The 16921-nt window shown below is 39.8% G+C and overlaps 1 protein-coding gene across 1 annotated transcript in view; it reads left to right on the top strand.

Annotated features, from left to right (window-relative positions):
- CDC20B (cell division cycle 20B) overlaps positions 1 to 16921 on the top strand; it is a 141056-nt gene that overhangs the window by 50706 nt on the left and 73429 nt on the right. The window contains 3 exon segments of the mRNA XM_006874662.1: positions 1210 to 1438; positions 5135 to 5265; positions 15224 to 15317. Coding sequence (XP_006874724.1) covers positions 1210 to 1438; positions 5135 to 5265; positions 15224 to 15317 — 454 coding nt within the window.

Below are 16921 nucleotides of genomic sequence, written 5' to 3'. Positions count from 1 at the left end.
CACCCAACAACAAAACACCAACAACTACAAAGTTGGCAGTTCAAACCCACCAGCTGCTCTTCAGAAATGGTACAAAGGGTCCCTATGTAGGAACCTACTCAATGTCACTCTCAAACAAAGACAACAATAATTGGGTATTTTATATCTTTTTGGGAACTGCTTTTTTATGTCCTATGCCTGTTTTTCTATTGGATTGGTAAACTCTTCTAAATTCCTCCAAGAATTCTTTATAAAAGGATATTAACCATTTTTTTTTACCTTTTATGTAAAAAATAATGAATTTTCAATTTGTTACATGCATTTGAATTCCATATAGTGGCATGGCATGTGTAGCAAGTCACTTAACTTTCTAGGCCTCAGTTTCTGTACCACAAAAAGAAGTGGTTTGTCTAGAAACTTGAAGTTTCTTTCCAGATTTGAAATGTTATGATTTTACATAAACATCTGGTATATTTGATATGTATTTTAATTTGTTAATTTTTTACATAAACATATGGTAATAATAAGGAGCTCTGGTAGAGTAGTGGTTATGAGTTGGGCTGCTAACCTTAAGGTCAGCAGTTCAAAACTACCAGTGGTTCCGTGGGAGAACGATGAGGCTTTCTGCTCCTGTAAAGATTTACAGCCTCAGAAACCCTTTGCAGGGCTGCTATGAGTTGGAACCGACTCCATGGCACACCACCACCACTACCACCATCCTGGTAGCAATAAAATACATATAATTATGTATATCCTCTTGTTGACGAGTCTATTCTAACTCACCGTGACCATACAAAACAGAGGAGAACTGCTCCACAGGGTTTCCACAGCTGTGCACCTTTGCTTAAGCAGATTGCTAACTCTTTCTCCCGCAGAGCAGCTGGTAGGGTTGAAGTGCAGATAGCTGTTTAGTCACTGCTCCACAAGGATATATAATTATCATTATTTGTTAATGAAATACTATGCCAAGCTGTGATCTGAGACCATTGAGTCTCTTAATAGACAATGGTGTTTGAAAGAGTTATACACACACACACACACATTATATGACATGTACACATTTGTGAACTTTAATGAAATTCTCACAAGTCACAAGAATGGAAAATCTCATGTATTTGTTATTTTTTTGTACTGGACAAGTCACTTATTAGTCTTTTCTAAGGAAATATTCCTTTTGCATCACTGAGGCTACTGTAACCTCTACCAGTGGTTCTTTTTGTTGTTAAACAGGTATTCGATACAGTTAATACTACATATTCGAACTTTAAGAGCAACTTTGTGAAGAGGCTATCTGTGGAGTCTCCCGCTGCCAGTAGCCCCCTTGTCACAAGATGGCAGCAAAGCCAAAGCAGGGATCAAAGCAAGGAGACCCTTCAGCCAGAGCATCCATTCCCTGGCCTCCCAGGTTCTCCTGAGTCAGTGCTGCAGATGACTCTGGAAACAGAGACCTTAATTCCAGGTGAGGTCATAGGAATATCATGCCACAACCTCATTCTGAGATGTTAAAAGGGGCTATATTCCGGAGAGAACTGGGTCTTAAAAAACTGTTTAGTGCACAGTCACTTTTCTGCTTTTTTCCTTCTTAGTAAGAAACTTCCAAGGGTGTGAAATAAAGAGAAAAGAAAGTTTGTTCCTTTTCAAATACACTTCAAAGACTTGGCAGATAATCACTTTTATCAAGATATGTACATATGTGTGGATATATGTATGCATGTAACAACTCCTTGGGTTGTAAAGTATGGGATTTCAATGATAAGATTTGTGGTCTATAGCAGTGAAAAAATATATATTAGGTCACAGGAGGCTTGGTAATCCTTTGGAAGTGAGTGCAAACTGATAATGCATGAGGCTGCTAATGGGAAGACTGGAGGTTTGAGTTAACCTAGAAGTGACTCAGATGAAAGGTATATCAAGTCACCATGCGTTGTAGTTGACTAGATGTAAAGTGTGTTTTCTTTTTAATAGAACCAGGAGAAAAGAGGGAGGGAGGAAGGTGGTGAGGGTGAGGGTGAGGGTGAGGAGAGGAGCGGAGAGAGAAGAGAGAAGAAAAGGGAAGGGAGGCTGAGGGTGAGAGACAGTTTGTGGGCAGGGATGGGGAAATGGAGAGCCCTGGTCTGATAAGCAGGAATCAAGGATCATCCAGTTAGAGCCCTGAAATGCAAGCTTTCTTTTCTGCCTATGAATTCTCATGTGGGAGCAACATTTTCACTCCCCTACTACAGATGTAAAACTTGTCACCCATCATCTCGTGCTTTAATTCCCATTCTCATTAAAAATGCTAGGCAATCTCATTTTTTGACTATCAGCATGTTTAGTTAAGACAAATATTAACAGTAGTTTACTTCAATGATAGAAGACACAGGCACTGCAGTTCTGTAGTTTGAAAGAGAGCCCAAATCAGTTTTAAATCAGCACAATTCTCATGTAGCAATAACTACCAATTCTGAAAGTAGCTGGCTGATGGAAGCAAAGGGAGATAGATACAGGATTGCATGAAAGATCATTGTTATGAATATCTTCAGGAAGAAATCTTAGGTATCCCATTGTGATTAATGGATCAGTTTTCATGCTGATTGCCTTAGAGGAATTTTGGCTAAAATTAGGGATTCCCTTTCCCTTTGTCAGTCATAAATGGGTTACTGATTCTTTTTATAAACCCTTGCTAAAAATATTCAGAATTCCACAAGGCAAGTATCGGTCGATAGGATACTACAAAAGAGTCCATTTTATTTTGTACTGCAGTTGATTTTGGGTATTCATCAGGTAACAGTGTTTTCTCTGTGCTTTACTGGTGGGGTTTCTTTCCAGAAGAGAGAATACTGAAGATCTTCACATCCTAAAGGAACATATATAGAGAGATGCACTTCTACTTATGTTCTGGAGACAAAGCCTGAGAAACCTCTGCTTCTTTAGGCAGGAGGACCTCTTTGTGTGTGACTGGGATGATTGTCAGTACAAATCTCTAATTGCATCTTTTTCTTTCTCACTTGAGGCCCTAAGAGCTGGTTTCTTCTCTTCTATAATTCTGGAAAGGCCACACAGAAAAGTCAGCATTTATACTTTCTTAAGACAAAAAACAAGATCTAAAACTGTGGAGAACATTTCCTGTTTTCAGCCTTCTCCCTTGATGTGAGGTTTATCACTTTGCTTTTAAGTAGGCCAGGACTTGAGGTGCCAGGTTCCAGGAACACCAGTGACAGCTTATTAAGCCCATCTCTCTCCAAATTAAGAAACGATTGTCACATGACAAAAGGCAAGGATTTTCCAATGATCTTCAGGTCCCTCTGATGGTTGACTTTTTAAATTTATTTCTGGTTCCAAGATTATTTATTTCACTTGTTCTCTTCTTTTATTAAATTAAGAACTTTAAAAACCAGGCCCAAGTGGCAGCTTGAATCCTTTACCCATGAGGACTAAGAAGTCCCAACCTAGCTCTACCATATTGGATGTGGGTGGGTATGAAGCTAATACAAGAACTAAGGGTAAATAAACCTGGAAGGGAGGGGTTAGAGGGGTAGCCACAGCTACTGTCCCTGAGCTAGAATTCACATTTTAAGAAGGATCAGGCTAGTCAGGTTAAGTCCAAGCCCAATGAGATCCTGTGGTGACCAGAGGTTTGCCAGGGTAAGCCACTAAAAACCAAGATGCCCTCAACCCATTTGAGGGCCAGGGCCTGCCCTGAGCCATGGCCTACCCAACATACTTTTTCATCATCACTGTCTGTGCTCTGGGTCCCACTCTCCAGGAGGCTTGGGACAAGGATCTTTCTGCCAAAGGCCCCAGGGCATTCCCAGATGGGATGTCCCCATGTGGGCAAGAGCAAGGATGGCACCCTGATGGAGTCAGAGGAACAAGGCAATGGTCTTGCAGCCATTAGAGGAGAAGAGCTGATCGTCCTCAGCAAAGAAGGTGGTGCTCTCCAGCACAGTCTACATGACCTTATCCTGGGGCTCCAGACCCAGCTGGGCCAGCTCATTGAGCATGCAGTGGGAAAGGTACCACAGCATCCATGAGGTGCTCCTCCATGATGCCTGAGTGTCAGAAGCCATCTGGTGAAGATGAAGATGGCTTTGCTCTACTTGGTCCCATACATGACCCAGGAGGAACCCAGGAAAGGTGAAGAACCTCCATCAGGCCTGGGGGCAGTTTGTCCATTTAAGAGGAAGAGAGTGACCACAGGCAAAACAGCGAAGTTAGGTCCCAGGCGATTGCTGCCACTGAGACTGACCCAAACAACCCGAGGCACAAGCCCCCAGGCCAGCAGCTGCACTCGGTAACTGCCATCTAGGTGAAGCCCCAGCTTGGTCAGATAATGATTGAGTTTTATTCAGATACTGGGATTTCCCAGGATAAACACAACAAGGTTTTCAGTGTAATTAAAGGTCTGGTAAAGAATGCAAAGTCATTGAAGGGCTTTCTCAATCTTGAGAAGGGTGAAGATGTGAAAAACAATACATATAAAATAGTCTCTCCTATTATTTTAACTTGGAAAGTTTCACCGATGTCTCTCCAACTAGTCTTCTATCTTTTCGCAATAAGAAGGCGGAGAGGCAAAGTGATTTGCTCCTGATCTTGCAGTGAATGCTAAGGATTGATGAAGCTAACTTCCCAGAATGATTTCTTGGGAGCATTATGATAAACTGGGCAGACAATGCTCCTTGTTGCTCCATTATTTAAAACATTTTCAATGGTCTATTTCCATCCATTCTTCAGATGTGCACATCTGGTCTGTGCATACTGACAGAACACTTTTGCTGCTCCTGTTGCATTTGCTCTGCTAGAGAGGTCATTAGGAGTCTTGGTGTGACTCTGAGTTAATGCACTGGACTGCAAAGTCGGTTTGAACCACAAGTTTGGCAGTTCAAATTCACCAGCTGCTCCTAGGAAACCCTATGCAGGGTTGCTGTGAGTCAGAACCAACTTGACGGCACTTAACAACAACAGCAACAACAAGAGGTCATTGAGGCAGTTTTTCACCAAGTGTTCACTTATGAACCCAGTGTTGTAGACAAACCCCCAGTAATCAAGGGTTTTGGAGAGACAAGGCCTAAACTGTTACAGTCTGCTCCAGTGGGCAAGATGCCATGAGCAAAACTCTGATCAATGTGTTTCTTGTTTTAAAAACCAAACTTAAAACTAACATTTTCTCTTATAGGGTCTGACAAAGAGCCATTGAAAACCCCCATCAAAGGAAGCTTTGAATTAAATAACTCTGTTTTCCACTTCTGCAAGACACCTGAGTCATTGGACAGAGGCTGGAAGAAAAATCTTTCCTCCAAAGGCCAGGTCGGTAAAGAAAGATAAATGAATCTCATAAAAATTGAGACAGGGAAGAGCTAGCTTAGCTGCTTTACTCATCAATATGGAAAAGATGAATTTCTCATAGAGAAAAAATGAGTGAGTGAAGAATATGAATAGAGTCACATCTATTGTTGTTAGGTACCTTTGAGTCAGCTCTGACTCATAGTGACCCTATGTGTAACAGAACGAAACACTTCCTGGTCCTCCTCCATCCTCACAACTGTTGTTACCCTTGAGTCTATAGTTCCTGCCACTGTGCTATTCCATCATTCACATTGTCCCTCCACTTTACCAAGCATGGTGTTCTTTTCCAGGAATTGGTCCCTCCTGATAATTTGTCTAAAGTACTAGAAACGAAGTCTCACTATCTTGGCTTCTAAGGAGTATTCTGGTTGTACTTCTTCCAAAACAGCTTTGTTTGTTCTTCTTGCAGTTCATGGTATTTTCAGTATTCTCCAACACCATAACTCAAATGCATCAATTTTTTCAGTCTTCCTTCACTGTCCAACTTTATTTGAGGTAGTTGAAAATACCAAGACTTGGATCAGCACACCATAGTCCTCAAACTGATATCTTTGTTCTTGAACACTTTAAAGAGGTCTTATGCAGCAGATTTACCTAATGCAGTATGTCATTTGATTTCTTGACTGCTGTCATGATTGTTCATTGTGGATCCAAATAAAATGAAGTCTTTGAAAACTTCAATTTTTTCCTCCATTTATCACAGTGTAATTTATTGGTCCAGTTGTGAGGATTTTTATTCTCTTTTTATTGAGGTATAATCCGTACTGAAGGCTGTCAACTTTGATCTTCATTAATAAGTATTTTAAGCCCTTTTTGCTTTCAATAAGCAATCTGCATAGCACAGATTGCTGAGTATTCTCCAATTCTTATGCCGCATTCTTCTTCATAGAATCCAGTTTCTCAGATTATTTGCTCAGCATACAGATTGGATAAACATGGTAAAAGGATACAACCCTGGCCCACACTTCTCCTGATTTTAAATCGTTCATTATCCACTGTTAAGTTTGAATGACTATCTGTTGGTCTATGTACAGGTTCCACATGAGCACAATTAAGTGTTCTAGAATATCCATTCTTTGCTATGTTATCCATAGCTTGTCATGATCTACATAGTTGAAAGATTTTGCATAGTCTATAAAGCACAAGTAAACATCTTTCTGGTATTCTCTGCTTTCAGTCAAGATCCATTTGACATCATCAATGATATCTCTAACTCCATATTCTCTTCTGAATCCAGCATGAATTTCTGGCATTTTCCTGTTGATGTACTGTTGCAGCCATTTAAAAATTATCTTCAGCAAAATTTTATATGCATGTGATATTAATGATATTATTTGATGACTTCTGCATTCCACTGGGTCACAAAGTGGTTGTGGTTGGCCTTGTCTTCCAAAGTTCTTGGCATACATGACTATGCTGCATTAGTTTGTTGAAAGATTTCCATTTGTATTCTGTCAATTCCTGGAGCCTTGTTTTTTTTTTTTTTTTAATTATCAATGTCTTCTGTGCACTTTGAACTTCTTCCTTCAGCAGTGTTCTTGATCATATGATACCTCTTGAAATGGTTGAACATTGACTGTTTTTCATACAGTGACTCTATGTATACTTTCCATCTTCTTAAATTTTTTTCTACGTCATTCAATGAGGAGCTCTGGTAGCGTAGTGTGTTATGTGTTTGGCTACTAGCAGTTCAAATTCACTAGCCACTCCATGGGAGAAAGATGAGGCTTTCTGCTCCCAAAAAGATTTGCAGTCTTGGAAACCCTAAACAGGGTTGCTATGAGTTGGAATCAACTTTTTGGTATACAAAAGCATCCTTCAATATTGCAAGTTGAAGTTTGAAATTTTGTTTCAGTTCTTTCAGCTTGAGAAATGTTCTTCCCTAACTCCAGGTCTTTGCACATTTCATTACAATACTTGACTTTGTCTTTTTGAGCTGTTCAGTTCTTCTACGGTTTCATTTCTTCCACTTGCTTTAGCATCTCTACACTGGAAAGCAACTGTAGAGCATCTCTTCTGACATCCATTTTTGTCTTCTCGTTCTTTCCTGTCTTTTTAATGATCTTTTGCATTCTTCCTGCATGTTGTTCATGATGTCATCCCACAACTCTTCTGGTCTTTGGTCATTAGTGTCTAATGCATCACATCTGCTCTTGAGATTGTCTCTAAATTCAGGTGGGATATGTACAAGGTAATATTTTGGCTCTTGTTCACTTATTTTCATTTTCTTCAGCTTCAGTCTGACATTTTATATGACTATTCCACAGTCTGTCCCTGGCTTTGTTTTGGCTGAAGTTTTCCACTGTCTCTTCCTATAGACGTAGACAGTTTGATTCCTGTGTATTCCATATGGTGAGGTCCATGTGTATAGCCATCTTTTATGTTGTTGAAAAAAGGTATTTGCAACGAATAAGTCATTGATCATGCAAAATCTTGTCATGTGATATCCAGAATCATTCCAAGGCCATATTTTACAACTACTGATCCTTCCTCTTTGCATTGTAAAATGTTTGGCAGCACCTCTATCTCTTCCTGCTACCTGAAAACCTTATGAATATCAGTTAAAGGCAGAGGTGCTGCCAAATATCTTACAATGAACAGACTCCATACCAACAGGTTGTTGTTGTTAATGGCAGTTAAGCTGGTTCTTACTCATAGTGTCCCTGTGTAGAGTTTCTGAGGAGTGACTGGTGGGTTTGACCCTTAGACCTTGTGGTTAGAAGTCCAGTGCTTATCCTACACGCCATACCAGATTGTTGTTGTTGTTGTCAGTTGCCATTGAGTTGGAACCAACTCATAGCGACCCCATGCACAACAGAACGAAACAATGTCCAATCCTGGGCCAACCTCACTACCGCTGCCACACTTGACACCATCAATGATGCCACCTGGCATCACTGGGGGTCTTCCTCTTTTTGTCTGATCCTCCATCTTACCCAGCATGACATCCTTCTCCAGCGACTGACAATATGTCCAAAGTATGAGAGATGAAGCTTAGCCATCCTGGCCTCTAAGGAGCACTCTGGCTGCACTTCTTCCAAAACAGATCTATTGGTTCTTTTGGCAGTCCATGGCACTTTCAGTATTCTCCTCCAACACCACAACTCAAAGGCATCAATTCTTCTACGATCTTCCTTATTCACTGTCCAGCTTTCGTATCCATATGAAGTTATTGAAAATACCATCGCTTGGGTCAGGCACACCTTAGTCCTCAAGCTGACATCTCTGTTCTTCAACACTTTAAAAAGTTCCTGTGCAGCAGATTTGTCTAATTATCTGCCCCCAATGCCAATAGTGATGAGATCAATAGAGTCTGCTTTACACTCAATTGTTCTAACTTATTCTTGTTAGGTGCTGCTGAGTCCATTCTGACCCTATGTAAAACAGAATGAAATATTATTCATCATCACAACTGTTGCTATATTTGAACCCCTTATTGCAGCCACTGTGTCAGTCTATCTTGTTGAGAATCTTCCTCTTTACATCGGCCATCTACTTTACCAAGCACGTTATCTTTCTCCAGAGATTGGTTCCTCCTTATAACATGCTCTGCCTTAGAACTCTTCTACCTTAAATACCTTAAAAGCCTAGATAGATTGGCTAGCAATGCCTTTTCTTTCTTTTTCTTAATAATGTATTATGTTTTAGGTGTTCATATGTTACGAATTGGGCTGCAAACCACAAGGTCAGCAGTTCAAAACTATCAGCTGTTCCACGGGAGAAAGATGAGGCTTTCTGCTCCCCGTACAGGTTGCTATGAGTCAGAACCGACTCCACAGTACATAAGCACCACCACCGCAGCAATTTCAGCTCCCACTTAGCAGTGTTTATACAAATTGTTCCTTGACACTGGTTACATTTTTCACAGTGTGTTAACATTCTCATTATTTCCATTCTGAGTTTTCTGTTTCCATTCATTTAGTTTCTCTGCCTTTCTTTAACTTCTCATCATAGTTTTAGGGTAAATGTTGGCCATTTGGTCTCATATATGGGAGTAAATAAAAAAGTATTGCTACTAGGGTTTCAATTCATATATGCATGGATTTATTTCAAACAATATATGTTTAAGCATGTCTCTGTAATCAGGGAATGGATGTAGACAAGTTCTCTCAGTAATATACTTGTCCTAGTGTTGCTAGTTGTTGTTAAGTGCCATCAAATTGGTTCTGACTCATAGTGACCCTGTATAGGGTTTCAGAGGAGTGTCTGGTGGGTTTGAAGTGCTGACCTTGGGTTAGTAGTCCAGTACTTATCTTTACAGTGCCATGCCAGGTCTTGTTTGTTGTTGTTAAGTGCCATTGAGTCAGTTCTGTATTTATTCAATCTGTATGCTTAGAAAATAATCCAAGAAACTGGATTCTATGAAGATGAATGTGGCCTCAGGATTGGAGAAAGACTCATTAATACTCTGAGATATACAGATAATACAATCTTGGAAGGAAAGAGGACTTAAAATTCTTACTGATGAAGACCAAAGACCACAGCCTTAATTATGGATTGTACCTCAATGTAAACAAAACACCAGTCCTCACAATTGGAATAGTAAATAACATCTTGATAAACAGAGGAGATAGAAGTTGTCAGACTTCATTTTACTTGGTCCCACTATCAATGCTCATGGAAGTGGCAGTTAGGAAATCAAATGCTGTCTTGCATTTGGCAAATCTTCTATAAAAGACCTCTTTGAAGCGTTCAAGAGTAAAGATGTCAGATTGAGGACTAACGTGCATCTGACCCAAGCCATGATATTTTCAATCACCTCATATGCATGTGAAAGATGAACAATGAATGAATAAGGAAGACCATAGAAGAATAGGTACATTTGAATTATGGTGTTGGTAAAGAATATTGAAACTACCATGGGCTGCCAGAAGGATAAACAAATCGGTCGTGGAAGAAGTATAGCAAGAAGCTCCTTACAAGCGAGGATGGCAAGACTTCTCTGATTTTTCGGGCATGTTGTCAGGAGGGATCAATTCTTGGAGAGGACATCGTGTTTGGTAAAGTGGAAGGTCAGTGAAAAAAAGAGGAAGACCTCCAACAAGATGGATTGACAAAGTGGCAGGACCAATGGGCTCAGGGGTAATGACTGTTGTGAGGATGGTGTAGGACTAGGCTGTGTTTTGCTTTCTTATGCATGGGGTCACTATGAGTTGGAATGGACTAGATGACACCTAACAACAACAACAGTTATAACAGAAATATCACAAGTGGATGGCTTTAACAAACACATTCCTTCTCTCACAGTTTAGGAGGCTCTTTAGCCTGGCTCTGTAGAACAGTCCTTGTCTCCTTAAGCATTGATAGGCACAACATTCCTTGGAGATCTCCATGTGTCTTGGCATTAATTGTTCCCTGGATCTAGGGACTTTACAGCGCAGGGGTCCCAGGTCAAGAAGATGCACTCTACTCCCAGCTCTTCTTTCTTGGTGGTAGTAGGTTCCTCTGAGCTCTGCTTGCTTTTTTGATCTCTTTTATATCATAAGAGATTGATTCAAGATACAACCTAATCCTGTAGATTGCATTCAGCCTCATTAACATCATAGAAGTGAGGATTCACAACACATAGGATAATTACATCAGATCAGGGCTGAGCACATCATGGGGGTATGATGACATCATGACATAACTGTTAAACCATGGAGTTAGGGTACAGCTAAGTTGACACATTTTTTGGGGGTACAATTAAAACCATGACACTGTGGTCCATATGAACTGTTAGTCCTGCACATTAGTATCTTCTTTAATTGGTTTCTTTAAATCTTTGTTTGGTTTCCTTAAATCTTGTTTGTTTCAGATAAGTAGAGACCAATAGTTTTATCTTAGATGATGGCTCATGAGCTTTTAAAACCCCAGTTACTACTTACCAAACTAGAACATTAGCTTTATAAACTATGTTATGCCAATTGACTAAGTTGTCCCACAAGATTATGGTCCTAAACTTTCAAACCCAGTAAACCAATCCCATGAGATGTCTGGTTCTGTCTAGGAAATATTTGTAATTGTGTCCCCTATGTAGTTTATTGTATCTATGACTATATATGCAGCACAAACAAACATGTACATATATATATATGTACAGATAAATGTAACAATAGTGAGGCTGGCACAAGTCCATGCAATGTTGCATTCTGTCGTGCATAGGGTTTCTGTGAGTTGGAGCTGACTCAACAGCATCTAACAACAACAGATATACCTATACATGCATACCCATATACTCATATGGGTTCTCCCACATTTCTGTGTACATATCTGCATACGCATTTACCTATCTAACCACACACTTTTTTTTTTTTTTTTGGTTATTATTGTTGTAGCATAATTATATGATACAGCACTTACTGAAATTGTCCCTTATTCTGTATACTTCTTAGTATCTACATTTACCTTGGACAAGTTGTGAAGACTTCACCCATATTGGGTATGGCCTTTCCCATCTCCCAAAACAACAACAAACAAACTAACAACAAAAGAGTATCTACTGTCTAGAAAGTTACTTCTTCATCCTTCCTTTCCCATTCTTCTTCTTCTTATTAAATGACATCAAATCGGTTCTGACTCATAGTGACCCTGTTTAGGGTTTCTGAGGAGCAGCTGGTGAGTTTGAACTGCCAGCCTTGTGGTTAACAGTCTAGTGCTTATCCTATAGTACCACACCAGGACTCTGTTGGTAGCCATCAATGAATGCTTTTGGTTGTTCTTGACTATTCTTGACACTTTATAATAGTGAGACCGTACAATGTTTGTTCTTTTGTGACTGACTTATTTCACTCAGCATAATGCCCTCCAGATTCATCTGTGTTCTAAGATGTTTCATGGACTCACTACTTTTTATGCTGTTGTTGTTGATAAGTGTGTTGGAGTTGGTTCTGACGCATAGCAGCCCTGTATGGTGTTTCCAAGGAGCTGTTAGCAGTCCATTGCTTATCATACCATGACTCCATTATTTTATACTGTTGTTGCTAAGTGCTGTGGAATCATTTTCAACTCATAACAACCCTGTATAGGGTTTCTGAGGAGTGGTTGGTGAGTTTGAACTGCTGACCTTGTGTTGAGCAGTCCTGTGCTTATCCTACAGTATAGCACCAGTAGTACTTAGTAGTAAAGTAAGTATTCCATTATATGTAACACAATTTGTCAAATCCATTCATCTATTGATGGGCTTTTAGGTTGTTTCCATCATTTTGTGCTTATGAATAATGCTGCAATGAATTTAGGCGTGCATATATCTGTTCAAAAAAAAGAAATCCAGTGGTGAGGATTTTCGTTTTATTTACAATGAGATACAAGCCATACCCAAGGGTAAACAACATTCTTATCAACAGAGAAAAGATTGAAGTTGTCAAGGACTTTATTCTTCTTGGATCAACTATCAACACTCATGGAAACAGCATGAAGAAATCAAACGACGTATTGCATTGGGCAAATCTGCTGCACAAGACCTTTGTAAAGTGTTGAAGAGCAAAGATGTCAGCTTGAGGACTAAGGTGTGCCTGATCCAAGCCATGGTATTTTCAGTAACTTCATATGCATGTGGAAGCTGGACAGTGAATAAGGAAGACTGTAGAAGAATTGATGCTTTTGAGTTACGGTGTTGGAGGAGAATATTGTAAGTGTCATGGGCTGCCAAAAGAACAAACAGATCTGTGTTGGAAGAAGTTCAGCCAGAGTTCTCCTTGGAGGCCAGGATGGCCAAACTTTGTCTCTCATACTTTGGACATGTTGTCTGGAGGGACCAGTCACTGGAGAAGGATATTATGTTTGGTAGAGGGCAGGGTCAGAGAAAAAGAGGAAGACCCCCAGCGAGATAGATTGGCGAAGTGGCAGCATCAATGGACTCAAGCATGACAGCAACTGTGAGGTTGGCCCAGGACTGGGCAGCATTTTGTTCTGTTGCGCATAGGTCGCTGTGAGTCAGTACTGACTTGATGGCACCGAACAACAACAACAATATGTCTGTTCATATTACTGCTCTTATAGCTCTAGGATGTATAGCTATGAGTAGGATTGCTAGATTACAAGGTATTTGATGTTTCACTGTTTGAGGAAGTGCCATAATGTTTTCCATAGAGGTTGTACCATTTTACAATCCCACCAGAAGTGCTGAATTCCCATCTCCCAACAACCTCTCACCAGATTTGTTGTTTTCTTGGCAATGCCTTTTTTTGTGACCAGAACTATGATGGTTAGTGATTTTTATATACATAAGATCAAGTATATTGTTGTGAAGGAGGAAAAAGTCTCTGCTTTAACCACTCTCTTGTATGCTTTTAGAAAATTACAATTAGTAGTTGTTTCCACTTAGTATTAATACTTTATCTATTTTTTATTGATATTGAATATAAGAATGGCGGAAATGCCCTTTGTATAGTGGCCCATAAAGGTAGTAATTAAATTTTTATGTGCAATGGAATTAGGCAAGCTACTTAGGCTCCCTGTGACTTGGTGTCCCCATTTCTAAATAGGTAAGGGGGTTGCTAAAAAAGACCTATATAACTAGTCCAACCCCACACATTACAGATGAGGAAAATTGAAGCCCAGAGAAAATTCCAGAAACAGGCTAAGAGAACATCTCTGGGAGGAGAACTGCGAGACAATCCTTGAAAAGAATCTCTCTGTAACAATCTTTTTTTTTTTTAAAGCTTGTATTGTGAATTGAGTGATAGTTTACATGACAGAACATCAGTTTTGCACTTAACCAATTGTATTTTGTCTCATTGCAATGATTATAATCCTCTCCACACACCATCAGCTAACAATATTTGCCTCTATTCCCCCCCCACCCCGTCCCTCATTTTTTTAATGTACAGAAAAACATGCAGGAATATATAATCATTTGGCACTGTGGGTTATGCACTGAACTGAAAGGCTGCTTTGAATTGCACGGTCGGTGGTTCAAGCTCACCAGCCACTCCTTGGAAACCCTATACAGGGTCACTATGAGTTAGTACCAACTTGATGGCACTTAATAACAATAAAATAACCAAAGGGCACTCCTGCCTGCCATCACACAGCCTTTCTCTTTCCATGAGTTTAGAGTCCTCTGCTGCTCTGTCTCTCCATGCCATCCCCTCTGCCTCTGTCTCTGGGTAGCAATTGATCTTAATAACATGCAACTTTATTATTCTGAGAAGGTCTTTTAGTTTCAAAGCATACTAGAAATACCATGGGATTTTCAATTCTTACAGACTTTGGTGATATTTCTGACTTATGGTTGGTTTCCAAGGTTAAGTATTGAAATGTTAACTGCAAAGTCAGCAGTTTAAACCCACCAGGTGCTCCATAGGAAAAACATGAGTCTGTCTGCTCCTATAAATATTTACATTCTTAGAAATCCTAAGGAGCCATACTACATTGTTTTGTATGGTTGCTATAAGTTGGAATCAACTCTACGGCAGTGAGGTTTTTATAGTTGATAACAGGGTTTTTAAGCAAGGAGATTATAAAAGATTCTATTTTAGCTGAATAATAACTGCACTAAGGAGTTCTGAAAGCACTATAGGATAAGCACTGAACTGTTAACTGAAAGGTTGGCTGTTCAATCCACCAACCACTCCATGGGAAAAAGATGAGTTTTTTTGCTCCAATAAAGATTTACAGTTTCAAAAACCTGTACAGGGTTGCTGTGAGTTGGAATCAGCTCAATGACAGTGTTTTGTGTGTTTTTTAAAAAATATCTGCTCTATGTTGGGGAAGTTGTTGGGAAGATTAGCAATAGTATCGACAGAATGCTTAGCACTGTGTTTGTTATGCAGTGGTTGCTTACTGTAAAGTTGCAATTATTGCAGGACTGACTGGTTTTGACTAGATGAAATATTTTAATTTCCAGAAGAATGATCAACTGTAACTCTATATCATGTACTACACTTGAAATGTACACATAGTTTTCTAAAGAATTATTTTCTTCATGTATTTGCAGAAATGTTTAAACCAGCTGTTTTGCATCCAGAAGCAAGTTCCCCAGGATAAAGGCAAAATGCAACTCTGTGAGCAATCACAATGCGTTTGGAAAGGTATGGGGCAAACTTTCCCTGTTTATCCTTCTCTCCCTGCCTTCCCTCTCTCTCTCTTTCTTTCTTTCAAGTATTATTATTATTACTTTTTCTGTAAAGATTTTTATTTGAGGGGGTAAGGGGGTACAGTGAACAGGAACCTGCTCAGTCCTTCTTGGCAGCTGCCTTCCTCGTCATGGCCAGGATATTGCTGAGCTCCTCTAGCTTCCTCTTGGTGCAGATGTGTGTCCACCCTTTTCTTGATGAACTTGAGTGCTCACTTGTCCTTGGAGACCTTGAGCAGCTCCATGGCCCAGTGCTCATAAGGTGCAAAGCCACACACCTCCCAGATCATGTCCTGCACGAGCTTGGTGTGCTTGGTGAGGCGCCCATGGCAGCAGCTGTGCCTTGGCTCGCTCACGTTCTTGGTTACTTTGTGGCCCTTGTTGAGGCCAACGGCCATAGGGTAGTGCACAGCCATGGCTGCTGTTCTTCAAGGGCTGCAGAAGGCAAAAATATTAATTTTTAAATTTATCAGACTAAATCAAAATAATTTAGATATGTTGATAATTTAGATAATTCTCATTGTCTTCTGCCCTAACACTTCCCATTCTGTTTTATTTCCTAGAAGCATTTATCCTGAGTTTCCTGCCATTTTCTCTGGTATTTATATTAAAAAAAACCCCAAACTTTTACATTTATTTATTTACTTTTATTTTGTGGTGGGAGGAGATGGTGGGAGTAAGGATTTAGGGTTAGGACTATGACTAGGTCTAGGTTAGGCCTAAGATTTGGTTTAGTGATAGGGTTTTTGTGAGGAGTTGGGTTAGTATTGGAATCCTGGTTTGGCACTGCAAGATATTGCACTGGACCGTAAGATTGGTTTGAACTACAGGGTTAGCGGTTCAAACCCACCAGCTGCTTCTTGGAAATCATATGCAGGGTTGCTATGAGTCAGAATTGACTTGACAGCACTTAACAATATCAAGGGTTAGTATTAGAGGTAGGGATTGGGCTAGGACTAGGAGTAAGGCTTAGTCTAGTTTAAAAAAATTTTTTTTATTTAAGGTTTTTATTGTGGATTGAGTGAAAGTTTACAGGGCATATCATCAGTTTTATATTCAACATATCATACACCTTGTTTCATTACAATGATTATAATCCTCTCCATGTACCATCAATTAACAGTATTTCTCTTTATCCACTTTAGCTTTAAACAAACAAACAAACAAACAAACAAACAAACAAACAAACAAATCACTCAGGCATATATAATTTACATCTCCAAAGGGCACATTCTGCAAGTCTGCCTCCTGGCCACTAGCTCTTAGTCCCTCTCTTCTTAGTCCATGAATCTAGAGTCCTCATCTGCTCCCCCTCTCCATGACACCATCTCTGCCTCCATCTTGGGTGCTGCTGCTTCTCTGGATAAGGTCCCGCATTCTGCTTGTGCGCTTCTCTCTTGATAGTCCTAGGGTCCTCTGTTTCTGGACTGTAAGATTAGCCACTCCCTTTTTTTTTGTTACAAAACTTCTACCTTTACAATTGTGACAGTCATAATTAGTCATGATAACAATTATTCACTATTGAACCTTCGTATCTTATTCCCATCTCTTTTCACCAGA

Source organism: Chrysochloris asiatica, unplaced genomic scaffold (assembly GCF_000296735.1).
Source record: "Chrysochloris asiatica unplaced genomic scaffold, ChrAsi1.0 scaffold00291, whole genome shotgun sequence".
Classification (NCBI taxonomy): domain Eukaryota; kingdom Metazoa; phylum Chordata; class Mammalia; order Afrosoricida; family Chrysochloridae; genus Chrysochloris; species Chrysochloris asiatica.
This window is presented reverse-complemented; position numbering and strand designations above follow the sequence as displayed.